Raw genomic sequence first — 26,070 nt, 5'->3', positions numbered from 1 at the left:
CACCCTCTTTCAGTAACCAATAAAAACGAACCCAGTTTAACAGGAGTGAACCTCCAGAGATCAGAGCACCGTAAGCAATTACAGAGGGGGGCGTGTCTCACCATGACATAGTAACAATATAGTGACAGCCGAGCACCAACTCAGTTGCGATGCCTTACCAAGTACTCAAAGGATACCCAAAAAAGATGTCACAATCCAAAACCTAACCACACAACTAAAAAATAAAATATAAAAAAAATGCAATGATCAGCCACCACAATATGAATAAAACATATAATAGCCGACTGGGGACCGTGATGACAAATAAGAGGGCAAAATATGGGGATATCTAAGTGCATAAACCCAAGCATTACTCTTTCGGCTCATCACCGCAGGCTAAGCACTGTATGTGAAGCATCAAAAAGCTATCAGTCAGTGGAATGACCCCAAATAAAGGGATCACAAATAATATGCAACGTCAATCACATAGTCACCACACAATGTCTACCCTGCTGTACAAGTCCCACAAGTAACGAATATACCCGGTGACGTCATGTAGGTACATAACCATATTCAGCAACACAATAATCAAAACGATTAACTACCCCCTAAATATAGTATGGAATATTAACTAATGATCAAAACCCAAAAGAACATCATCTGCAAGTGATGTAGACCATGCCAAAACTAAAAGAGAATCAAAATAACCAAAAAACAAATAAATAAAAATAAAAAATAAATTCTAATACAGCCCAAATTTAATCCCCTAGAGGAGGCGCCAGCCTCCCTGTTGTGTCCACTCAACTAATGGTATCAGTGAAGGACCAGGATCTCAATAACCAATACATCCAATACAAATCCCAAACCACCATGCATTAGTAAATAACATCTCAAACTCACAGCTGCTGTCCCAGCTGCCAAGAGCATAACAACTTTAATGACACTGGCACATAACACTAGAAGAGCCACGCAAGTCGAAGGCTATAAACCGATTGTACCCTGAGTATGGATATTAACAAAAAAATATGTAAAGTTGAGTTAAAACCATATTCACCATTCATGACAAACACAAATGGTAAAAGAAACATACAAATATAAAAAAAAACCATAAAAATAAACCTAAAAACAACACATCCAAGGCAAGAAACATGAGGTGATCAGAGACTAATACAATCTAAAAGGTGCAACTGAGTTACAGGGGAAAAAAATATCAAATAGTGCCATGCATGTACAAACAAAGTATTATCAATTGGCATAGGAGTTATTTTAGAGAGTCGCACTTAAATATAGTGCATCAAATTTATCTGACCCCATCAGTGCTATCCAAATGGAGTTAAAAAGTTGATGATAAATGTATTAAATGTAATCGTGCCAGAGCAGACATATTACATTATTTCTGGGACTGTCCATATATAGTCCAATTTTGGAATAAAATAAGTTATTTGATTTCTAAAATTATTAAGAAAGCTATCAAAATTGAATCAGAACATGTATTTTTTTTTGCTCCCAAAAAATGCAAAATACAAAGAGGGAATGTTTATCAATTTTAGTATTATAATAGCTAGATATCTGCTTCTGAAAAAACGAATTTCAAAGAAAAAACCCTCAATAGCTGAATTTAACAGAGAAGTAATGAATCAAATTATTCTTGAACTTTGTGCTATTGATTTTGTACATAGCAAAGAGATGGATTTAAAAAATAAAAAATAAAAAAAATAAAAAGGTATCTTTATCAAATCATATCCCATTGAAATACAGAAAAAACTGATATATCCACTCCGCTCCTCGGAGTATGTAATGAATGCAATAATTGGAGGTGAATTCCCGTTGGTATACTGATAGGATAAATTTCCTGCATGCTATATGTCTTTGTATAGATAGATACCTTTTGACAATGAGATTCTTAGGTTATATTTTACGAGTTTACATGGTTAGAGAAGGAAAAAGGCTGAATAATAATTTTTATGTTTTGCATTATAGGTTAGGTTTACTCAGGTATTATGGCACTTCTCAGTAGATAGCGTTTTACATTTCCTGGGATAATCTTTTTTCTTTGATTATATGGGATTGCTAACTATAGGCCAGTCAGTTTGACCTCAATTGCAGGGAAATTAATGGAAACTCTTTTAAAGGAAAGACTTGTATCTTTCCTTCAGACAAACAACTTAGAAGACAAAGGACAGCATGGTTTCACTGCTGGAAGATCATGTCAGACTTATCTAATTGATTTCTTTGACCATGTAACTAAAATAATAGACCAGGGAGGAGCTGTAGATGTTGCATATCTAGACTTTAGCAAAGCATTTGACACCGTCCCACACAACAAACTTATTCACAAAATGTATTGCCTTGGAACATATGCTAAGATTGTTAAGGGGGTAGAATGCTGGCTTAAAGATAGACGACAGAGGGTTTCAATTAATGGAGTACATTCAAATGAGGCATCAGTTACTAGTGGTGTTCCCCAAGGGTCAGTTCTTGGGCCTGTTTTGTTTAACATGTTCATAAATGATATTGGAAGTGGGATTAAGGGGAAGGTTTGCTTGTTTGCTGATGATACAAAAATTTGTAACAGGGTAGATGTTCCAGGAGGGGTTGATCAAATGAACAGTAATATTAAAAAACTAGAGGACTGGTCAAATAAATGGGATCTGAAATTTAATATTACCAAGAGCAAAAATATGCATATAGGATCCAAAAACCCAAAGGCCAATTATAGTCTCAATGGTACATTACTGACTGTAACTAAAGAAGAAAGGGACTTCGGAATTATTATTTCAGATGATTTAAAATTTGGTACACAATGCAGCAGTGCAGCCAATAAGGCCAGTCGAATACTTGGTTGCATGGGAAGAGGTATTAGTAGCAGAAATAGCAAGGTTCTTATGCCACTTTACAGATCATTAGTTAGACCAAATCATCTGGAATGCTGTGTACAGTTCTGGAGACCATATCTTATATGTTATAAATAAACTAGAAGCTGTCCAAAGGAGGGCTAATAAAAACAAAATTTATGCTTACCTGATAAATTTATTTCTCTTGTGGTGTATCCAGTCCAAGGGTTCATCCATTACTTGTGGGATATTCTCCTTCCCAACAGGAAGCTGCAAGAGGACACCCACAGCAGAGCTGTCTATATAGCTCCTTCCCCAACTGCCACCCCCAGTCATTCGACCGAAGACAAGCAAGAAAAAAAGGAGAAACTATAGGGTGCAGTGGTGACAGCAGTTTAAAAATAAAAAACACCTGCCTTAAAATGACAGGGCGGGCCGTGGACTGGATACACCACAAGAGAAATAAATTTATCAGGTAAGCATAAATTTTGTTTTCTCTTGTAAAGGTGTATCCAGTCCACGGGTTCATCCATTACTTGTGGGATACCAATACCAAAGCTTTAGGACACGGATGAAGGGAGGGACAAGGCAGGAACTTAAACAGAAGGCACCACTGCCTGTAAGACCTTTCTCCCAAAAATAGCCTCCGAAGAAGCAAAAGTATCAAATTTATAGAATTTTGAAAAGGTATGAAGTGAAGACCAAGTCGCCGCCTTACAAATCTGTTCAACAGAGGCCTCATGTTTAAAAGCCCATGAGGAAGCTACTGCTCTAGTAATTCTTTCAGGAGGCTGCTGGCCAGCAGTCTCATAAGCTAAGCGTATTATACTTCTTAGCCAAAAAGAAAGAGAAGTTGCCGAAGCCCTTTTGGCCTCTCCTCTGTCCAGAGTAGACAACAAACAAAGCAGATGTTTGATGAAAATCCTTCGTAGCTTGTAAATAAAACTTTAAAGCACGAACCACATCAAGATTGTGTAATAGACGTTCCTTCTTTGAAGAAGGATTAGGACATAGTGAAGGAACAACAATCTCCTGATTTATATTCTTATTAGATACCACCTTAGGAAGAAACCCAGGTTTGGTAAGTAACACTACCTTATCTGCATGGAAAATCAGATAAGAGGAATCACATTGTAAAGCAGAAACTCTTCGAGCCGAGGAGATAGCTACTAAAAACAGAACTTTCCAAGATAAAAGATTAATATCTATGGAATGCAAAGGTTCAAACGGAACCCCTTGAAGAACTTTAAGAACTAAATTTAAGCTCCATGGCGGAGCAACAGGTTTAAACACAGGCTTGATTCTAACTAAAGCCTGACAAAATGCCTGAACGTCTGGAACCTCAGCCACACGTTTGTGCAAAAGAATAGACCGAGCAGAAATCTGTCCCTTTAAGGAACTAGCTGACAATTCCTTCTCCAATCCTTCTTGGAGAAAAGATAATATCCTAGGAATCCTGACCTTACTCCATGAGTAACCCTTGGATTCACACCAGTGAAGATATTTACACCATATATTATGATAGATCTTCCTGGTGACAGGCTTTCGAGCCTGAATTAAGGTATCAATGACCGATTCGGAAAAACCACGCTTTGATAGAATGGGGCGTTCAATCTCCAAGCAGTCAGACGCAGAGAAATTAGATTTGGATGTTTGAAGGGACCTTGAAGTAGAAGGTCCTGCCTTAGCGGCAGAGTCCATGGTGGAAAAGATGACATGTCCACCAGATCTGCATACCAAGTCCTGCGTGGCCACACAGGGGCTATCAAGATCACCGAGCTCTCTCCTGCTTGATCTTGGCAATCAGACGAGGGAGCAGAGGAAACGGTGGAAACACATAAGCCAGGCTGAAGGACCAGGGCGCTGCTAGAGCATCTATCAGCGCTGCCTTGGGATCCCTGGACCTGGACCCGTAACAAGGAAGCTTGGCGTCCTGACGAGACGCCATGAGATCCAGTTCTGGTTTGCCCCATAGTTGAATCAACTGGGCAAATACCTCCGGATGGAGCTCCCACTCCCCCGGATGAAAAGTCTGCCGACTTAGAAAATCCGCCTCCCAGTTCTCTACTCCTGGGATATGGATAGCTGAGAGATGGCAAGAGTGAACCTCTGCCCATAGAATTATCTTTGAAACCTCCAACATTGCCAGGGGGCTCCTTGTTCCCCCCTAATGGTTGATATAGGCTACAGTCGTGATGTTGTCCGACTGAAATCTGATGAACCTGACCGCAGCTAGCTGAGGCCAAGCCTGAAGAGCATTGAATATCGCTCTTAGTTCCTTTAAGAGAAAAAAACTACCACATAAACTGCAAAACAGTGATAAAAAGTAGTAAACTCTACAAAATTTTTACAGTGTGTATAAGGGACTAAAGCAGCATTGCACCCACTTGCAAATGGATGATTAACCCCTCAGGCACAAAAAAATGAATTAGAAAAACATTAAAACTGCTAACAAACAGTCAAACACACTGCCATAGCTGTGCTGTGGCTCCTACCTGCCCTTAAAAACGCAGGAACAAAACCCTCTATAGAGGTCCTATAAGCCAGAGGACTCCTTCAGGGAAGCTGGATGTCTCAGACTGAAAATCAACTGCACATTTAGAGCTTGAAAATAGGCCCCTCCCTACCATGCACTCAAAGTCAGAGGGCCTTAAAAAAGTACTCCTAGGAGTAATCTAGCAAGCCATGTGGAAAACTAGGCCCCAAATAAAGATTTATCACCCTCAGACAAAAAACGTTTTTATTTTTATAAATCATGCAAACATTTTTACACTAAGTAATATAAGTATTAACATGAATATTACCCTTATTTGCAAGCATGATCCCAGTTGTTGTTAAATCACTGTATCAGGCTTACTTTAAATATACCAGGCACTGTCAGCATTTTCTAGACCTTATCATCTCTCTAGAAAAAAATATACTGAACATACCTCAAAGCAGGCAATCTGCAGACCGTCCCCCCAACTGAAGTTTTCTTTCCATACTCTTCAGTTATGTGTGAGAACAGCAATGGACCTTAGTTACAAACTGCTAAGATCATCAAAACCTCCAGGCAGAATTCTTCTTCCAATTTCTGCCTGAGAGTAAAAACAGTACAACACCGGTACCGTTTAAAAATAACAAACTTTTGATTGAAGGTAAAAACTACACTAATTCACCACATCTCTCTTGATACTTCCTTTCTTGTCGAGAGCTGCAAGAGAATGACTGGGGGTGGCAGTTAGGGGAGGAGCTATATAGAAAGCTCTGCTGTGGGTGTCCTCTTGCAGCTTCCTGTTGGGAAGGATAATATGCCACAAGTAATGGATGAACCCGTGGACTGGATACACCTTTACAAGAGAAATGGTCCATGGTCAAAAATATAAAAACGTACAAAGAAAGACTCTATAATCTAAATATGTATAGTTTAGAGGATAGAAGGGAAAGAGGTGACATGATAGAAACCTTCAAATATATCAGGGGACTTAATAAAATAAAAGCTGAAAGCATTTTTCACAAAAAAATAAATGCCAAAACAAGGTGTCACAATCTAAAATTAGAGGGTAGCAGATTCAGGAGACACTTGAGGAAGCATTTTTTTACAGAAAGGGTGGTAAATTCATGGAATAAACTTCCATTTGAGGTGGTAAACACAAAGACTGTAAAGGAATTCAAAAATGCCTGGGACATGCATAAGACTATCCTAAGGAAAAAGTAACGTAATATGGGTAGACTTGATGGGCCTTTTTGGTTCTTATCTACCGTCAAATTCTATGTTTCTATATTTGTAGTATATGTTACTGAATTGGATATGAGTCATTTCGTTATTTAGCTATGTTTTGGTTATCTTGTTTATTGTAAAATGCAATATTCCGATAGATATTGTTTAATGTTTTTGAACTACTGGTTACCAGATCTGGGTGAAAAATATTGACATCAGTTGTATAGCAAATTGTTTATAATTTTCATGAATTTGACTAGTTTTAATGTTGTCTTCTTTTCAAGACAATGTATCTGCTGGCCTGGTATATGCTGTGAATAAATTAAAATAATTTTAAACATTTTTGTTACTGATAGAGCTAGCATCTCAGGATAGAAAAATCATTTTGTCACTGACGGCTCTAGCATCTCAGAATAACTAGCATCTGAGGATAAAAAAAAAAAAAAAATATTTTGTCACTGATGCTATAATGTCTCTGGATATAGAAAAAGTTCTCTCACTGATGGCTCTAGCGTCTTCATAAGTTAAACTTCTGTCACTAAAGGCTCTAGCGTCTCAGCACAAGGAATAAAGCTTTGTCACTGATGGCTCTAGCATCTCAGGATAAGGAAATTATTGCCTAGATTTAGAGTTCTGCATTAGCAGGTGAAAAGAAGCGTTAAGGGGTCCTAACGCTGCTTTTTACCGCCCGCTGGTATTTAGAGTAAGTCCGGAAATGGTCTAACGCTCACTCTCCAGTCGCGACTTTTCCATACCGCAGATCCCCTTACGCCAATTGCGTATCCTATCTTTCCAATGGGATCTTCCTAACGCCGGTATTTAGAGTCTTGGCTGAAGTGAGCGGTAGACCCTCTACCGACAAGACTCCAGCCGCAGAAAAAAGTCAGGAGTTAAGAGCTTTATGGGCTAACGACGTTTTATAAAGCTCTTAACTACTGTGCTCTAAAGTACACTATCACCCATAAACTACCTATGTACCCCTAAACCGAGGCCCCCCCACATCACCGCCACTCTAATAAAAAATGTTAACCCCTAATCTGCCGCTCCGTACACCTCCGCCACCTACATTATACCTATGTACCCCTAATCTGCTGCCCCTAACACCGACGACCCCTATATTATATTTATTAACCCCTAATCTGCCCCACCCCAACGTCGCCGCTACCTTACCTACACTTATTAACCCCTAATCTGCTGACCGGACCTCGCCGCCACTATAATAAATGTATTAACCCCTAAACCGCCTCACTCCCGCCTCGCAAACCCTATAATAAATAGTATTAACCCCTAATCTGCCGACCGGACCTCGCCGCTACTCTAATAAATGTATTAACCCCTAAAGCTAAGTCTAACCCTAACCCTAACACCCCCCTAAGTTAAATATAATTTTATTCTAACTAAATAAATTATTTCTACTTAAATAAATTAATCCTATTTAAAACTAAATACTTACCTGTAAAATAAACCCTAATATAGCTACAATATAACTAATAATTATATTGTAGCTATTTTAGGATTTATATTTATTTTACAGGCAACTTTGTATTTATTTTAACTAGGTACAATAGCTATTAAATAGTTATTTACTATTTAATAGCTACCTAGTTAAAATAATTACAAAATTACCTGTAAAATAAATCCTAACCTAAGTTACAATTAAACCTCACACTACACTATCAATAAATAAATTAAATAAATTAACTACAATTACCTACAATTAAATCAACTAAACTAAATTACAAAAAAAACAAACACTAAATTACAAAAAATAAAAAAAGATTACAAGATTTTTAAACTAATTACACCTACTCTAAGCCCCCTAAAAAAACAACAAAGCCCCCCAAAATAAAAAAATGCCCTACCCTATTCTAAAATAAAAAGTTAACAGCTCTATTACCTTACCAGCCCTTAAAAGGGCTTTTTGCAGGGCATGCCCCAAAGAAATCAGCTCTTTTGCCTGTAAAAAAAACATACAATACCCCCCCAACATTACAACTCACCACCCACATACCCCTACTCTAACCCACCTAAAACCCCCCTTAAAAAACCTAACACTAAGCCCCTGAAGATCTCCCTACCTTGTATTCACCCAGCCGGGTATCACCGATCCGTCCAGAAGAGGGTCCGAAGTCTTCATCCTATCCGACCAGAAGAGGTCCTCCAGAGGGTCTGAAGTCTTCATCCAATACGGCCAGAAGAGGTCCTCCAGAGGGTTGGAAGTCTTCATCCAGGCGGCATCTTCTATCTTCTTCCATACGGAGCGGAGCGGGTCCATCTTGAAGCAGCCGACGCGGAGCCATCCTTCCTCACCAACGGACTAACGACGAATGAAGGTTCCTTTAAATGACGTCATCCAAGATGGCGTCCCTCAAATTCCGATTGGCTGATAGGATTCTATCAGCCAATCGGAATTAAGGTAGGAAAAATCTGATTGGCTGATTGAATCAGCCAATCAGATTCAAGTTCAATCGGATTAGCTGTTCCGATCAGCCAATAGAATGCGAGCTCAATCTGATTGGCTGATCCAATCAGCCAATCCGATTGAACTTGAATCCGATTGACTGATTCAATCAGCCAATCAGATTTTTCCTACCTTAATTCCGATTAGCTGATAGAATCCTATCAGCCAATCGGAATTCGAGGGACGCCATCTTGGATGACGTCATTTAAAGGAACCTTCATTCGTTGTTAGTCCGTCGGTGAGGAAGGATGGCTCCGCATCGGCTGCTTCAAGATGGACCCGCTCCGCTCCGGATGGAAGAAGATAGAAGATGCCGCCTGGATGAAGACTTCCAACCCTCTGGAGGACCTCTTCTGGCCGGATAGGATGAAGACTTCGGACCCTCTTCTGGACGGATCGGTGATACCCGGCTGGGTGAATACAAGGTAGGGAGATCTTCAGGGGCTTAGTGTTAGGTTTTTTAAGGGGGGTTTGGGTGGGTTAGAGTAGGGGTATGTGGGTGGTGGGTTGTAATGTTGGGGGGGTATTGTATGTTTTTTTTACAGGCAAAAGAGCTGATTTCTTTGGGGCATGCCCCGCAAAAAGCCCTTTTAAGGGCTGGTAAGGTAATAGAGCTGTTAACTTTTTATTTTAGAAAAGGGTAGGGCATTTTTTTATTTTGGGGGGCTTTGTTATTTTTTTAGGGGGCTTAGAGTAGGTGTAATTAGTTTAATCTTGTAATCTTTTTTTATTTTTTGTAATTTAGTGTTTGTTTTTGTAATTTAGTTTAGTTGATTTAATTGTAGGTAATTGTAGTTAATTTATTTATTGATAGTGTAGTGTTAGGTTTAATTGTAACTTAGGTTAGGATTTATTTTACAGGTAATTTTGTAATTATTTTAACTAGGTAGCTATTAAATAGTAAATAACTATTTAATAGCTATTGTACCTAGTTAAAATAAATACAAATTTGCCTGTAAAATAAATATAAATCCTAAAATAGCTACAATATAATTATTAGTTATATTGTAGCTATATTAGGGTTTATTTTACAGGTAAGTATTTAGCTTTAAATAGGATTAATGTATTTAATTAGAAATAATTTATTTCGTTAGATTAAAATTATATTTAACTTAGGGGGGTGTTAGGGTTAGACTTAGCTTTAGGGGTTAATACATTTATTAGAGTAGCGGCGAGGTCCGGTCGGCAGATTAGGGGTTAATACTTGAAGTTAGGTGTCGGCGATGTTAGGGAGGCCAGATTAGGGGTTAATACTATTTATTATAGGGTTTGCGAGGAAGGAGTGAGCCGGTTTAGGGGTTAATACATTTATTATAGTGGAGGCGAGGTCCGGTCGGCAGATTAGGGGTTAATAAGTGTAGGTAAGGTTGCGGCGACGTTGGGGGGGGGGCAGATTAGGGGTTAATAAATATAATATGGGGTCGGCGGTGTTAGGGGCAGCAGATTAGGGGTACATAGGTATAATGTAGGTGGCGGCGGTGTACGGAGCGGCAGATTAGGGGTTAATAATATGCAGGTGTCAGCGATAGCGGGGGCGGCAGATTAGGGGTTAATAAGTGTAAGGTTAGGGGTGTTTAGACTCGGGGTTCATGTTAGAGTATTAGGTGCAGACTTAGGAAGTGTTTCCCCATAGGAAACAATGGGGCTGCGTTAGGACCTTAACGCTGCTTTTTTGCAGGTGTTAGGTTTTTTTGCAGCTCAAACTGCCCCATTGTTTCCTATGGGGGAATCGTGCACGAGCACGTTTTTCAAGCTGGCCGCTACTGTAAGCAACGCTGGTATCGAGAGTTGAAGTGGCGGTAAATTATGCTCTACGCTCCCTTTTTGGAGCCTAACGCAGCCCTTCAGAGAACTCTAAATACCAGCTTTATTTAAAAGGTGCGGTGGGAAAAAAACACACGTAGCTAACGCACCCCTTTGGCCACAAAACTCTAAATCTAGCCGAAAGTGTTTTCACTGATGGCTCTATTACCTCTTCAGAGACAATTCGCAGACAATGTCCATTTCTTCCTAGGGTTTGATTAACCTATGTATGTATCGAATATGGCAATTTGTCAGGAATTAACGGTCACACTTTGCAGTGCAAGAGACGTGCTGGGTATTTTCGTATACAAGAATATAAGGGGAGCCTTTTAAATGTATTAACTTTTTTTTTTTTTTTGCATGTTTCCTGCTGCACAATAAACCATAACCAGCTCACGCAATTCACACCAGTAACAAATAATACATTACAGTGTCCTATTAAATAACCTGACACATAACACCATACCAAATGTGCTTTTTAACTTGAGAAGCCCAATAGGGTTGTTAGTGGTTGCAGGCGCCAGTCAGACTTACACCAGAAATCCACCTGCTGCAGGCTCTGAGACATGGCTGTTTCTTGCTTGAGATTCAGGTTAGCGCTGCCAGAGTTGGGACCTGCTGAGCTGAAAATACAACGCACACACGTTACGTATTCATAAAGAGTTGCACCTCAGCCTCATCACAGCTACAAGTGACAGTGAAATGTAAAATATCTCTGTTATTTTGTTTTCTCCCCTTTTCCTATAATTTAAGTCTCCAGTTCTGACAAGTGACAGTTTTACCAGCCTCTAATAGGCTTCAGTGGAAGGGATGGTATAAGATACTGCAGCGGCTACTTCAGTAACAAGTCCTGATTGGCTTCTATAGCAAGTGATGTGAAAACTGTAGCAAACAAGGTGAAAACACACACAAAATACTTTAAAAACGTATCTAGTATGTTAATTTATTCCAAAACTGTAGGAAACTATTATTATTACTGTCCTTTTCAGCTGCATTATAGTTATCATGTCAGCGCATATAGCGAATCCCACTGTAAAGAATACTAATGAAAATTTCAAAAGAAGAGATCTTTAAACCCATTTAAGATGACTGTGTTAATTTTGACATGACCTGAGATGACCCACTTCATAGGAGCAATAAATGCTGTGTATACAGGCTGTGACTTTCCTTATAATTGATGTAATACAGTACTGCACGTGAAACGCTTTGTAACATCTATAAATTGCAAGAAGTGCCCAGTATAGGGATGCACCGAAATTTCGGCCGAAAATGGCATTTTTGGTTATTTTGTTTTTTTGGGTTTTTTTGCCTTTTATTTTCGGTAAAATTATTGTGTAGCATATTTCAAATTTGATGCCAGCCTAGAGCTGCTGTTTGAGTTCATTTCTTGACTTACTGTTTTGCATATAATACTTTTCTAGGACTATACTTTATTTTGATAATTGGTAAAAAAAAAAAAAACGGTTAAATCTGATTCTGTTACACAGAACTAAATAAAGAATAATATTAGCGATGCACCAAAATTTGGGCCTCTGAAAATGTGCAACTCCATTTTCGGCCCCAAGAGGAACAAAACGGCTAAAGATGTACAGCCCTCCCCTGTTCTATTGACTTACATGTCTATCCTTAGCATAAGGTGAGCAGCACAACACTGGCATGGTACACAGAGCACACACATAAGTACCATGACATCATGATATTTGAAACCAGCAGTGTCCTTTTTTTTTTAGAAGGAAACCAAAAGTTCTGTATACCGTATTCAAAGGAGGATAAGTAACATGTTTATAAACACTTGATATTATCAGACGCAGCCCTAAGCACACACAGTGAATAAGTATAAGCCTTATGTACAGTGATCATGCATCAGCCTCTTGTGCATAGACATTCTATTCGCCTGAGGCAAATATGCGTGCACACTATATATGCATAAGCCCCAAGCTCGCACACAGTTGGTACAAATTAGCACCCTCCAGACAGTGTATACAAAAAAGCACAGTAGCTTTCTATAACCACCTTGCACGTAAGGTCGTAGCTAAGTCCGGTGGTCCTGGTTATAGGCAGACTCCATTTGGGGCTCCGGACATATAATCTGATGGGTCAGTGTGAGACCCGAACCAGGAACTAGGCGGAGATACGATGAGAGATGATCAGGTGCAGCCACGCCCATCGCATGGATAACTACACCCAAAAACAAAACACATGTCCATCTCGTATTTTTGTCTGGCTATAACCACGCTCTCCCTTGTAGAGCTCCATCAGTTTCACTGCAGATCACACCCTACGGTACAAGTGACCACGCCCATTTGTTGGAGCTTTCCTGCCTACAAGCTCTCTCAACCACACACACACACTGTAGTTAAAAAAAGAAAAAACAATTTCGGTTTTGTTTCGGTTTTCGGCCAGGGGCATCCTGAATTTTCGGTATCGGTCCAGAATTTTCATTTCGGTGCATCCCTAGCCCAGTATATGATATCTCACATGTGAAGCTCAAGCAGAGCAAAAACACAATAATAAATACAGCTTACAAATCAGATTATGTGAATGTATGTTATGGGAATGTACAGATTTGCGACCTTACAGAAGCAAACAAGGCGATGCACTGGGTAAATGTCTCTACTCCAAATTACCTAGTGCAGCGTCTTGTTCGCTTCAATTCCCATCAATTCTAAGGAAATCACAGACTACATACTAAAACCAACTATTACCTTACAAAATATTATTTAAAAAAATATATAAAATTATTATAAAGAATGAATTTATAAGAACTAAATCCTCTCATTTGTATAGAGCTCAACGTGTACACAGATGAAGGTATATCGCACACATAAAAGCTTAACAGCAGCAGTTTTACACAGACTAAGGTATATCGCACACATAAAAGCTTAACAGCAGCAGTTTTACACAGACTAAGGTTTATTGCACACAGAAAAGCTCACCAGCAGCAGCTATATACAGACAAAGGTGTATCACACACAGAAAAGCTCACCAGCACCGACTGTACTTAGACAAAGGTGTATCGCACACAGAAAAGCTCACCAGCACCGACTGTACTTAGACAAAGGTGTATCGCACACAGAAAAGCTCACCAGCACCGACTGTACTTAGACAAAGGTGTATCACACACAGAAAAGCTCACAAGCAGCAGCTATATACAGACAAAAGTTTATCACACACAGAAAGGCTCACCAGCACCGACTGTACTTAGACAAAGGTGTATCGCACACAGAAAAGCTCACAAGCAGCAGCTATATACAGACAAAAGTTTATCACACACAGAAAAGCTCACCAGCACCGACTGTAATTAGACAAAGGTGTATCACACACAGAAAAGCTCACAAGCAGCAGCTATATACAGACAAAAGTGTATCACACACAGAAAAGCTCACCAGCATCAGCAGTACACAGACAAAGGTGTATCACACATAGAAAGGCTCACCAGCACCAGCTATATACAAACAAAGGTGTATCACACACAGAAAAGCTTAACAGCAGCAGTTTTACACAGACTAAGGTGTATTGCACACAGAAAGGCTCACCAGCAGCAGCTATATACAGACAAAGGTGTATCACACACAGAAAAGCTCACCAGCACCGACTGTAATTAGACAAAGGTGTATCACACACAGAAAGGCTCACCAGCAGCAGCTATATACAGACAAAAGTTTATCACACACAGAAAAGCTTAACAGCAGCAGCTTTACACAGACAAAGGTGTATCACACACAGAAAGGCTCACCAGCACCAGCTGTATACAGACAAAGGTGTATCACACACAGAAAGGCTCACCAGCACCAGCTGTATACAGACAAAGGTATATCACACACAGAAAAGCTCACCAGCACCGACTGTACACAGACAAAGGTGTATCACACACAGAAAAGCTCACCAGCACCAGTTGTACACAGACAAAGGTGTATCACACACAGAAAGGCTCACCAGCACCAGCTGTATACAGACAAAGGTGTATCACACACAGAAAAGCTCACCAGCACCGACTGTACACAGACAAAGGTGTATCACACACAGAAAAGCTCACCAGCACCAGTTGTACACAGACAAAGGTGTATCACACACAGAAAGGCTCACCAGCACCAGCTGTATACAGACAAAGGTGTATCACACACAGAAAAGCTCACCAGCACCGACTGTACACAGACAAAGGTGTATCACACACAGAAAAGCTCACCAGCACCAGCTGTACACAGACCAAGGTGTATCACACACAGAAAGGCTCACCAGCACCAGCTGTACACAGACAAAGGTGTATCACACACAGAAAAGCTCACCAGCAGTCCACAGACAAAGGTGTATCACACACAGAAAAGCTCACCAGCACCAGCTGTACACAGACCAAGGTGTATCACACACAGAAAGGCTCACCAGCACCAGCTGTACACAGACAAAGGTGTATCACACATAGAAAGGCTCACCAGCACCAGCTATATACAAACAAAGGTGTATCACACACAGAAAAGCTCACCAGCAGTCCACAGACAAAGGTGTATCGTACACAGAAAAGCTCACCAGCACCTACTGTACATTGACAAAGGTGTATCACACACAGAAAAGCTCACCAGCTGTATACAGACAAAGAAGTATCACACACAGAAAGGCTCACCAGCACCGACTGTACACAGACAAAGGTGTATCACACACAGAAAAGCTCACCAGCACCAGTTGTACACAGACAAAGGTGTATCACACACAGAAAGGCTCACCAGCACCAGCTGTATACAGACAAAGGTGTATCACACACAGAAAGGCTCACCAGCACCAGCTGTATACAGACAAAGGTATATCACACACAGAAAAGCTCACCAGCACCGACTGTACACAGACAAAGGTGTATCACACACAGAAAAGCTCACCAGCACCAGCTGTACACAGACAAAGGTGTATCACACACAGAAAAGCTCACCAGCACCGACTGTACACAGACAAAGGTGTATCACACACAGAAAAGCTCACCAGCACCGACTGTACACAGACAAAGGTGTATCACACACAGAAAAGCTCACCAGCACCAGCTGTACACAGACAAAGGTGTATCACACACAGAAAGGCTCACCAGCACCAGCTATATACAGACAAAGGTGTATCACACACAGAAAAGCTCACCAGCAGTCCACAGACAAAGGTGTATCGTACACAGAAAAGCTCACCAGCACCTACTGTACATTGACAAAGGTGTATCACACACAGAAAAGCTCACCAGCTGTATACAGACAAAGAAGTATCACACACAGAAAGGCTTACCAGCTCCGACTGTACACTGACAAAAGTGTATCACACACAGAAAAGCTCACCAGCACCGACAGTACACTGACAAAGGTGTATCACACACAGAAAAGTTCACCAGAACCAACTGTACACAGACAAAGGTGAATCGCACACAGAAAAGCTCACCAGCACCAGCTGTACACATACAAATATTTATCACACACAGAAAAGCTCACCAGCGTCGGCTGTACACAGACGAATGTTTATCACACACAGAAAAGCTTACCAGCGCAGCACTGTACACAGACAAAGGTGTATCAAACACAGAAAAGCTCACCACCACCAGCTGTACACAGACAAAGGTGTATCACAAACAGAAAAGCTCATCAGCACCAGCAGTACACAGACAAAGGTGTATCACACACAGAAAAGCTCACCAGCGTCGGTTGTAACCTTTTTCATCAGAGGAAGGCCTGACTCCCACTTCTCGCTTTACCATAACAATATCCCCAAGCGAGGGTTTGTATGCCACCCGGCTGCTATCACTCATGATGCCCTAAAAGCAAAGAAAAAAAAACACAGCTTCAGTAAGGCATTTAAACATCATGCTCACACCTTTGTGAAAATCACCTGGGTATAGTCCATCACAACCAGTTAGCATCATATGGGAACTCAGTGCTAGTAAGCAAATAATATCCTATGGGGACTCAGTGCTAATAAGCAATTACTTACTATCCTATGGGGACTCAGTGCTAGTAAGCAATTACTTACTATCCTATGGGGACTCAGTGCTAGTAAGCAATTACTTACTATCCTATGGGGACTCAGTGCTAGTAAGCAATTACTTACTATCCTATGGGGACTCAGTGCTAGTAAGCAATTACTTAATATCCTATGGGGACTCAGTGCAGCTAAGCAATTACTTACAATCCTATGGGGACTCAGTGCAACCAAGCAATTACTTGCTATCATATGGGGACTCAGCGCAACTAAGCAATTACTTACTATCCTATGGGGACTCAGTGCTAGTAAGCAATTACTTACTATCATATGGGGGCTCAGTGCTAGTAAGCAATTACTTACTATCATATGGGGACTCAGTGCTAGTAAGCAATTACTATCCTATGGGGACTCAGTGCTAGTAAGCAATTACTATCCTATGGGGACTCAGTGCTAGTAAACAATAACTTGCTATCCTATGGAGACTCAGTGCTAGTAAGCAATTACTATCCTATGGGGACTCAGTGCTAGCAAGCAATTACTCTCCTATGGGGACTCAGTGCTAGTAAGCAATTACTTACTATCATATGGGGACTCAGTGCTAGTAAGCAATTACTTACTCTCGTATGGGGACTCAGTGCTAGTAAGCAATTACTTACTCTCGTATGGGGACTCAGTGCTAGTAAGCAATTACTATCATATGGGGACTCAGTGCTAGTAAGCAATTACTTACTCTCGTATGGGGACTCACTCAGTGCTAGTAAGCAATTACTATCATATGGGGACTCAGTGCTAGTAAGCAATTACTTTCATATGGGGACTCAGAACTAGTAAGCAATTACTTACTATCATTTGGGGACTCGTGCTAGTAAGTAATTACTTACTATCATATGGGGACTCAGTGCTAGTAAGCAATTACTATCATATTGGGACTCCGTGCTACTAAGCAATTACTTATTCTCATATGGGGACTTAGTGCTAGTAAGCAATTACTCTCATATGGGGACTAAGAGCTAGTAAGCAACTACTCTCATATGGGGACTCAGAACTAGTAAGCAATAACTTACTATCATATTGGGACTCAGTGCTAGTAAGCAATAACTCTCATATGGGGACTCAGTGCTAGTAAGCAATTACTATCATATGGGGACTCAATGCTAGTAACCAATTACTTGCTCTCATATAAGAACTCAGCGCTAGTAAGCAATTACAATCATATGGGGACTCGGTGCTAGTAAGCATTTACTCTTATATGGGGACTCAGTGCTAGTAAGCAATTATTTACTCTCATATGGGGACTCAGTGCTAGTAAACAATTACAGTTTACGCTGGGGTTAGGTTCCAGAAGAAATGGTTGTAAATCAAAACCGTTGTAAATTGAAACGCAGTTTATAATGTAAGTCAATGGGAAGTGAGGGAGATAGGTTCCAGGACCCTCTCAAAATTGTCATAAGTAACACCTAATACATTTATTTTTAAAGCTTTGAAATGAAGACTTTAAATGTTAAACAGCATTATAAACCTAATAAAATAATCACACAACACAGAATATATAATTAAACTATGTTAAATGAACAAAAACATTTGCTAAACAACATTATAAACCTAATAAAATAATCACACAACACAGACTTCACTTGCATTTTTCTGCAAACAGTTCTTTCTATGCATTCCAATCTGGACTGATTTATAGACAGGAAGATCTTGTTTCTTTGAAATCTGCTCAATAGCTCAGGTCTGGTTAAACTGATTAATTTCAGCTTGCTTGGCTTTGCTGCAACATATGCGGACAGCTCCACCTACTGGCTATTTTAATAAATGCACTGCTTCTCAATGCTTTCCAATAGCAGTCACATGACTGGAAAAAAGGTTGTTATTCTGAAACGGTGTAAATTGAACCGTTGTAAAACGAGGGCCACCTGTACTATCATGCTGTACCGACGCCTGCCTGATGTACCTGCTGTACCGACGCCTGTCTGATGTACCTGCTGTACGGACGCCTGTCTGATGTACCTGCTGTACCGACGCCTGTCTGATGTACCTGCTGTACCGACGCCTGTCTGATGTACCTGCTGTACCGACGCCTGTCTGATGTACCTGCTGTACCGACGCCTGTCTGATGTACCTGCTGTACCGACGCCTGTCTGATGTACCTGCTGTACCGACGCCTGCCTGATGTACCGACACCTGCCTGATGTACCTGCTGTACTGACACCTGCCTGATGTACCTGCTGCACCGACACCAGCCTGATGTACCTGTTGTACCGACACCAGCCTGATGTACCTGCTGTACCGACGCCTGCCTGATGTACCTACTGTACCGACACCTGCCTGCTGTACTGACGCGTACCTGCTGTACCGACACCAGCCTGATGTATCTGCTGTACAGACACCTGCCTGCTGTACCGACACCTGCCTGATGTACCTGCTGTACCGACGCCTGTCTGATGTACCTGCTGTACGGACGCCTGTCTGATGTACCTGCTGTACGGACGCCTGTCTGATGTACCTGCTGTACCGACACCAGCCTGATGTATCTGCTGTACAGACACCTGCCTGCTGTACCGACACCTGCCTGATGTACCTGCTGTACCGACGCCTGCCTGATGGACCTGCTGTACCGACGCCTGCCTGATGGACCTGCTGTACCGACGCCTGCCTGCTGTACCGACGCCTGCCTGATGGACCTGCTGTACCGACGCCTGCCTGATGGACCTGCTGTACCGACGCCTGCCTGATGGACCTGCTGTACCGACGCCTGCCTGATGGACCTGCTGTACCGATGCTTGCCTGATGGACCTGCTGTACCGACGCCTGCCTGATGGACTGACGCGTTCCTGCTGTACCGACACCAGCCTGATGTACCTGCTGTACCGACACCTGCCTGATGTACCTGCTGTACCGACACCTGCCTGATGTACCTGCTGTACCGACACCTGCCTGATGTTCCTGCAGTACCGACGCCTGCCTGATGTACCTGCTGTACCGACGCCTGCCTGCTGTACCGACGCCTGCCTGCTGTACCGACGCCTGCCTGCTGTACCTGCTGTACCGACACCTGCCTGCTATACTGACGCATACCTGCTGTACCGACACGAGCCTGATGTACCTGCTGTACCGACACCTGCCTGCTGTACCTACTGTACCGACACCTTCCTGATGTACCTGCTGTACCGACACCTGCCTGCTGTACCTACTGTACCGACACCTTCCTGATGTACCTGCTGTACCGACACCTGCCTGATGTTCCTGCTGTACCGACACCTGCCTGATGTACCTGCTGTACCGACACCTGCCTGATGTACCTGCTGTACCGACACCTGCCTGCTGTACCTGCTGTACCGACACCTGCCTGATGTTCCTGCTGTACCGACACCTGCCTGCTGTACTGACACCTGCCTGCTGTACCGACACCTGCCTGATGTTCCTGCTGTACCGACACCTGCCTGCTGTACCGACACCTGCCTGCTGTACCTGCAGATCTTGCTATATCTAGTTTTGGTCCTCTCATTTTCAGACAGTTTTCTAATCCCCTGTAAATGTATATCCTTTAATAACATTTGGTTACATACTTTATATAATAAAGTGCAAGATTATGTATAATGGGAAGAGAGAAATTGTATTTTTTAATATTGAAACTATAGTTTTATCGGGCAACATAAAAATAAAACCATAAATGTTGTAGTCTAGGAAATGTGAATCAATGCATATGTGCAACCTAGAACATTTGTAACATTTACAAAATAATGACCGCACAACCATACACTGGACGGAGGTAAATTGCTAGTAATTATACATCAAACAGAGGCTGCCTTGTATAGTGTGTGGTCCTAGCAGAAAGACCACGTCTGATTTGTGGGGTGAAAGAGATGTTCAGAGTACAAATGTCTATAAACAGCTTCAGCACAGGTGTGACAGGCGGCTCAGTGATAAACAGGATGAAGATAAAAACACAAATGAATTTGCACTTGACCAGATACATTTCTTCATTAACACAGAGTAAGTAGAGAACTGAAATCTGACTTCACTGACCAATGACTTCTGCTTCTGAAAACAAGCGTTTAACAGAAAGCGGTTGATATGTGATCTACAGTAAATACATAGTGCAGTGAGGTTTACTTGCTTAACGGTAAACAAAGGAATGTGACATGTATGAACTGGGCCTTTGCCGCTCTCATATAGCCCAGGAATGTAGCTTTTGTGCCATTCCTCAAACAGTTCTGAACTTGTTACAGAGCAGAGATGGTTAAACTCTTTACATACTACAGTGAGGGACAACAGGTGGTCTTCTAAGGCTTCCCTTGTGCTTTCTCCATAAACTAATATCTTCTATTTTACTTAAGAAACTTGGCACTCCCTCTTTAATTCTACTCCCCATTAATATCCCCCCAGAATTGTACAGTTTAAGCACATTTACTTAGTGGAATTTAAAAACAATCTACAGCCATTTCGTTGGACTCAAAGTCCACATATAAAGCTCTGACTGATACAGGTTGCTTAATTGTGACAGAGTTTTGGTATGCACAGACAGCAGTTCAGCACTTTCATCACAGTCTGCCAAATCCTGTGTTCTGTTTAAAGGGACATGAAAAACAAAGTTTTTATTTCAAGATTCAGATAGAGAACAACTTTCTAATTTACTTCTATTATCAACATTTGCTTTATTCTCTTGGCATCCTTTATTGAATAAGCAATAATGCACTACTGGGAGCTGGCTGAGCACATCACTAAGGCAATGGCAAGAGGCATAGATCTGCAGACACTAATCAGCAACCAGCTCCTGAGCCTACCTAGGTTTGCCTTTCAACAAAAGAGAACAAATCAAATTAGATAATAGAAGTAAATTGGAAAGTTTAAAAAGATATGGTCTTTCTGGATCACAAGAGAAAATCTTTGGTTTTCATATTTCTTTAAGCCTGGGACTTATGCTACGAACTTGGTGCACTCTGCTTTTGCCTAACTTACAGGTGAACCTCAGCTTTGGGCACACAATCTAATACAAAGAAAAAGCTATACCTCAATACTTGGGATTATCCCCTTAATGACCAGTGACGTCTTCCTATGGGGCTTGAATTTTTATTAGTGCGGTCTCACCGCCAGCGGCAAGACTGCACTATTTCAGGAGGCCTGCAGGAAGGATGGAAGTCAAATTATTGCAGTCTTGCCACTGGTGGCGAGACCCGCACTATTTATAAGCCGACAAACCCTTAACAACCAGCAACGTACAGGGTATGTTGTGGTCGTTAAGGGGTTAAGAGTGAGCTTTATGATGATCCACATTGTACGTGCTCTGCTCAAGCGGCTTTAAAAGTAAGATAAAAGGTCTGTAGAGAATTAGGTTTGCGATGTCCTTCGCATTGCCAGCGTTCTTGATCAGTTTTGTCTAGGTCTCTCTGAATATGTGAAAGATGAACTTGGTTGTATGGGTCTGACATTTCATTTAAAAAGTTTTATCTCCTTAGTCTATCCAAATAGACAGAAGATTCCTGGAAAGACAGCAGAAGAAACTTGCTCCTCAGACCTTCCTTCCCTCTCAAGTTCATTTTACACCACTGCTGAGCTGTGTCTTTAGAGGAACCCATTGGAGAAATTAGGAACCAGTTTCCACTTCTGAATGTGTTAAGCGTAGGTATCTGAACCTTTGATTCTACTGTGACAAAGTTGGTCACTGCCTTGTGAGGCCTAAGAAGCAGTTCAAAGAAGGTAAAAATGACTCTGCAGTTGTGTTTTTGAATACCCCTTCTGTTTTTGTTGCATATAAGTGCTCCTTTCTTTGCCGTGGTCCAGAGACGATAATTCAATAAATTGGGGTATTATCAACATAACCTTTAATTCTTTTGCCATATTTTCTGTTTGTGCCAGTCTTCTACATTTTTAAGTGTTCATCAGAGTGCCTCGGAAACTATTTTTGAACAGTATAGAGTTTTCTGATTTTTGCGAGAAAGGGGGCAGATCAACTTGCTCCTAGACATCCTTATGACTGCCCTATTTAGTCCCAGGAGCTTCAAAACATTTTGGAAGAACATTTCCTCTGTTTGGACCTAAGTTAAACAAAAGAATATATGCTTTGATTAGGCATTACACTTTCTGGCTGGAGCCTGAATATTTATTTTTTGTGTGGAAAAGAATGCTGAGGGTCTAAGGCCATGTGTGGATCATAAAGCTTTTAAGAGGTTAATCATTCAAAAAAAGATATCCTTTGCCACTCATTCCTAACATGCTGTACAGAATGAAGGGAGCCCAAGTTGTTACAAAAATGTATTCTGAGAGGTGCCTATAACTGTGTGGATTAGAGAGGGGAATGAGAAGAAGACCATGTTTTACACCCATAATGAACACTTTGAATATCTTATGTCATTTGAATTATGCAACGCCCCAGCCACGTTAGAGCACTTTCTTACCAATAAGAGAATTGTTAGATAACTTTAAAGTGATATACCTAGATGATATCCTGGTCTTCTCTTCCTCTCATGATTTGCATATTACTCGTGTCCAGTCTATATTATCAAGATTAAGAGCTAAGTTGAAAAAAATTCAGATTTCAGCTCCCTCTATAAAGATTTTGGGATACATTCTTTCTCCAGACCATATTAGGATGGATGGAACCTAAGAAAGTTTCTCTGATTCTGAAGTGGTCTATCCCTACTAATAAGAAGGGAGAGTACAGAGGCTCGTCAGATTTGCAATTTTATAAAACAAAAAATTCCGGAGTTTGTGTCCCTACTGCTCGCCTTACTCTGAGTCAAGGTTCTGTCTTGACACCTGTTGCTTAGCTTTTCATAAACCCAAGAGACTGTTTACATCATCACCTATCCTGATTAAGCTGGATGCTCAGTCTCTAATGTGCTATATTTGCTATTTTGTCTGAAGGGTGGATTCTATGGGTCAGATGCATCTAGTTGCCTTTTTCTCTTGGCATCCTAGCGTTCTTCATGATAGATTTTAACTAAGAATACCAAGAGAACAAAGCAAAATTGGTGATAAAAGTAAATTGGAAAGTTGTTTAAAATTACATGCTCTATTTGAATCATGAAAGTTTATTTTGGACTTGACTTTCCCTTTAAGGTAGCCCACGGCAGAACGCTATTTGGCTGAGGGGTGACGTTTCCACCTCTTAGCCAATAGCCCTGCGTGAAATCCCGCTTGTTCTGCCGTGGGCTACCTTAAAGGGACAGTCAACACTTACTTTAACATGTTTTTATATTGAAAATAACAAAACGGAGGTCCGCCTACACTATACCCCTCCTGCCTTGCCGCCTTGCTTCTGTCCTAATCAGCGGCGCTAACTACTCTAATACCCGGTAAATATGGATGCCGGACTCCCCCCACCATTACGTAGCTGCCTTCTTCTTCAACTGATAAGCAAATCAGAATCCAGTCCTCGGACTGAAATTGCACGCGCTTGCAATTTCTGTCCGATGCCTGGATTCTGATTTGCTTATCAGTTGAAGAAGAAGGCAGCTACGTAATGGTGGGGGGAGTCCGGCATCCATATTTACCGGGTATTAGAGTAGTTAGCGCCGCTGATTAGGACAGAAGCAAGGCGGCAAGGCAGGAGGGGTATAGTGTAGGCGGACCTCCGTTTTGTTATTTTCAATATAAAAACATGTTAAAGTAAGTGTTGACTGTCCCTTTAACAGCTCAGAGAGGCAAACGCTGCAAACAAATAAAGGAGCTTTAGCATGAAATATTTTATACTTCATGAATGAAAGTCCCTTTTATTTGTTTCAATGGTAAATCCTTGTGTTTCACAAATGCTAGGATTTACCATCACTTTAACCTTGCCTGTACCCTATATCGTAAACTAATCTACTGGTTGCTTACTTTTGGAACAGAACTTTTGACTATCCGTTTGCCTGCTCCTTCTGCTGTGATGTTGGTTTATTGACAGATTCTCTGGTATTGAACTTTGGCCTGGTTATTGACTATCTTCCTGAGTGCTGACGACCTCTGTCCCTCACATCCATATACATCTCCTGGAAGCTTGGTTCTAGACCTTCAGCAATTACCTCTCCTTCCCCTTGGTATCTGAGACAGTCTAATTACATTCAAACTAGTTCTTTACCATATTGCTGTGTGCAATGCCTCTATTGCCCAGTACTATACACTGTAGAAACCCATTAAACATTTTCAACCACTTTTATTCTTCATTCATGATTTTTTCTGACAAGCTCTGATTGTCCCTTTACCAAGACGACTCTTCCTATACCAAACCAGGTGATAAACTGCTTATATGAACTACATTTTTACATGATGTCAGTAATCACTTTCTCAATCATCCTATACTTATTTACTCCCAACTACCAATCCTCAGCTTGAGTTGCCAGCTGTTACCATGGCCCATCACTAACCCAATCTTGCAGTGGTAATTTAGGTATCCAGTGAATTCAACCTTTTCCTCACATGAGCCATCTCTTACTATAACAGACTGCATCTGCCCCCACACAATTTAACCCACTATAAATGCTTCTGCTGGATGCTTTGGCAAATACTACACTGGTATAAACCTACAAAGGCCTTTAGGGGTTGGAAAGTCAAAATTTAACTTGCATGATTCTAGAGCAGGCAGCCTCAAACGTGGCCTTCCAGAGGTTTTGGAACTACATTTCCCATGATGCTCAGCCAGCATATCAGCTATCACATATCCTACACTAGTGGGAGCTAGCTGTTGATTGGTGCCTGCACACATTTGTTTTTTGTGATTAGCTAACTACAAGTGTTCACCTAGCTGCCAGTAGTGCAATGCGGTTCCTTCATCAAAGAATAACAAGAAAATAAAGCAAATTTGATCATAGAAGTCCATTGCAAAGTTGCTTAAAATCGTATGTTCTATCCAAATCATGAAAGAAAGTGTTGGGGTTTCCTGTCCCTCCCACTTAGTCCCTAGGACAAGAAGTTTTTTTAAAAAAAATCCACACCCCTGTAATATACATATAAAAAAAAAAAAAAATATATATATATATATATATATATATATATATATATATATATATATATAGACACACACATACTTAACATGTATTTACAAAAGTAAAAAGGCATTTTTACTTTTGTAAATAAACATTGTTTTTTTTGGTTAATAAACATTAAGTTTTATTTATCCAAGACCAGCGAGTGCCTTTTTTTCATACACTGGACTCTGTATACTATTATATTGAGCGGAACACCTACTAACTGGCTTGTCTGCGGTAAATTTTTGCAAAGATCGTTAGGTAACGGGACTGACCCTTTATCCAAGCCATCCGATCACGTCATCAGCACCCGCAAACCGGATCCTTCTCAGCTTACCCGGTCCACATTTGGTACCCCAGTGATACTTCTCCCGGTGCACATCGCAGCAACGATCACCACCG

At 41.1% G+C, this 26,070-nt stretch overlaps 1 protein-coding gene across 2 annotated transcripts in view; it reads right to left on the bottom strand.

The window, feature by feature from the left end:
• PRDM11 (PR/SET domain 11) overlaps nucleotides 1-26,070 on the bottom strand; it is a 223,233-nt gene that overhangs the window by 176,621 nt on the left and 20,542 nt on the right. For both annotated transcript variants that reach the window (XM_053720556.1, XM_053720557.1), the window contains exons 2-3: nucleotides 16,435-16,553; nucleotides 11,312-11,400 (exon numbers count right to left, since the gene is read on the bottom strand). In XM_053720556.1, the coding sequence (XP_053576531.1) occupies nucleotides 11,312-11,400; nucleotides 16,435-16,547 (202 nt within the window). In that variant the 5' untranslated portion in view covers nucleotides 16,548-16,553. The remainder of the gene's footprint in view (nucleotides 1-11,311; nucleotides 11,401-16,434; nucleotides 16,554-26,070) is intronic.

The sequence above is a fragment of the Bombina bombina genome, chromosome 7 (genome assembly GCF_027579735.1).
Source record: "Bombina bombina isolate aBomBom1 chromosome 7, aBomBom1.pri, whole genome shotgun sequence".
In the NCBI taxonomy this organism is placed as follows: domain Eukaryota; kingdom Metazoa; phylum Chordata; class Amphibia; order Anura; family Bombinatoridae; genus Bombina; species Bombina bombina.
This window is presented reverse-complemented; position numbering and strand designations above follow the sequence as displayed.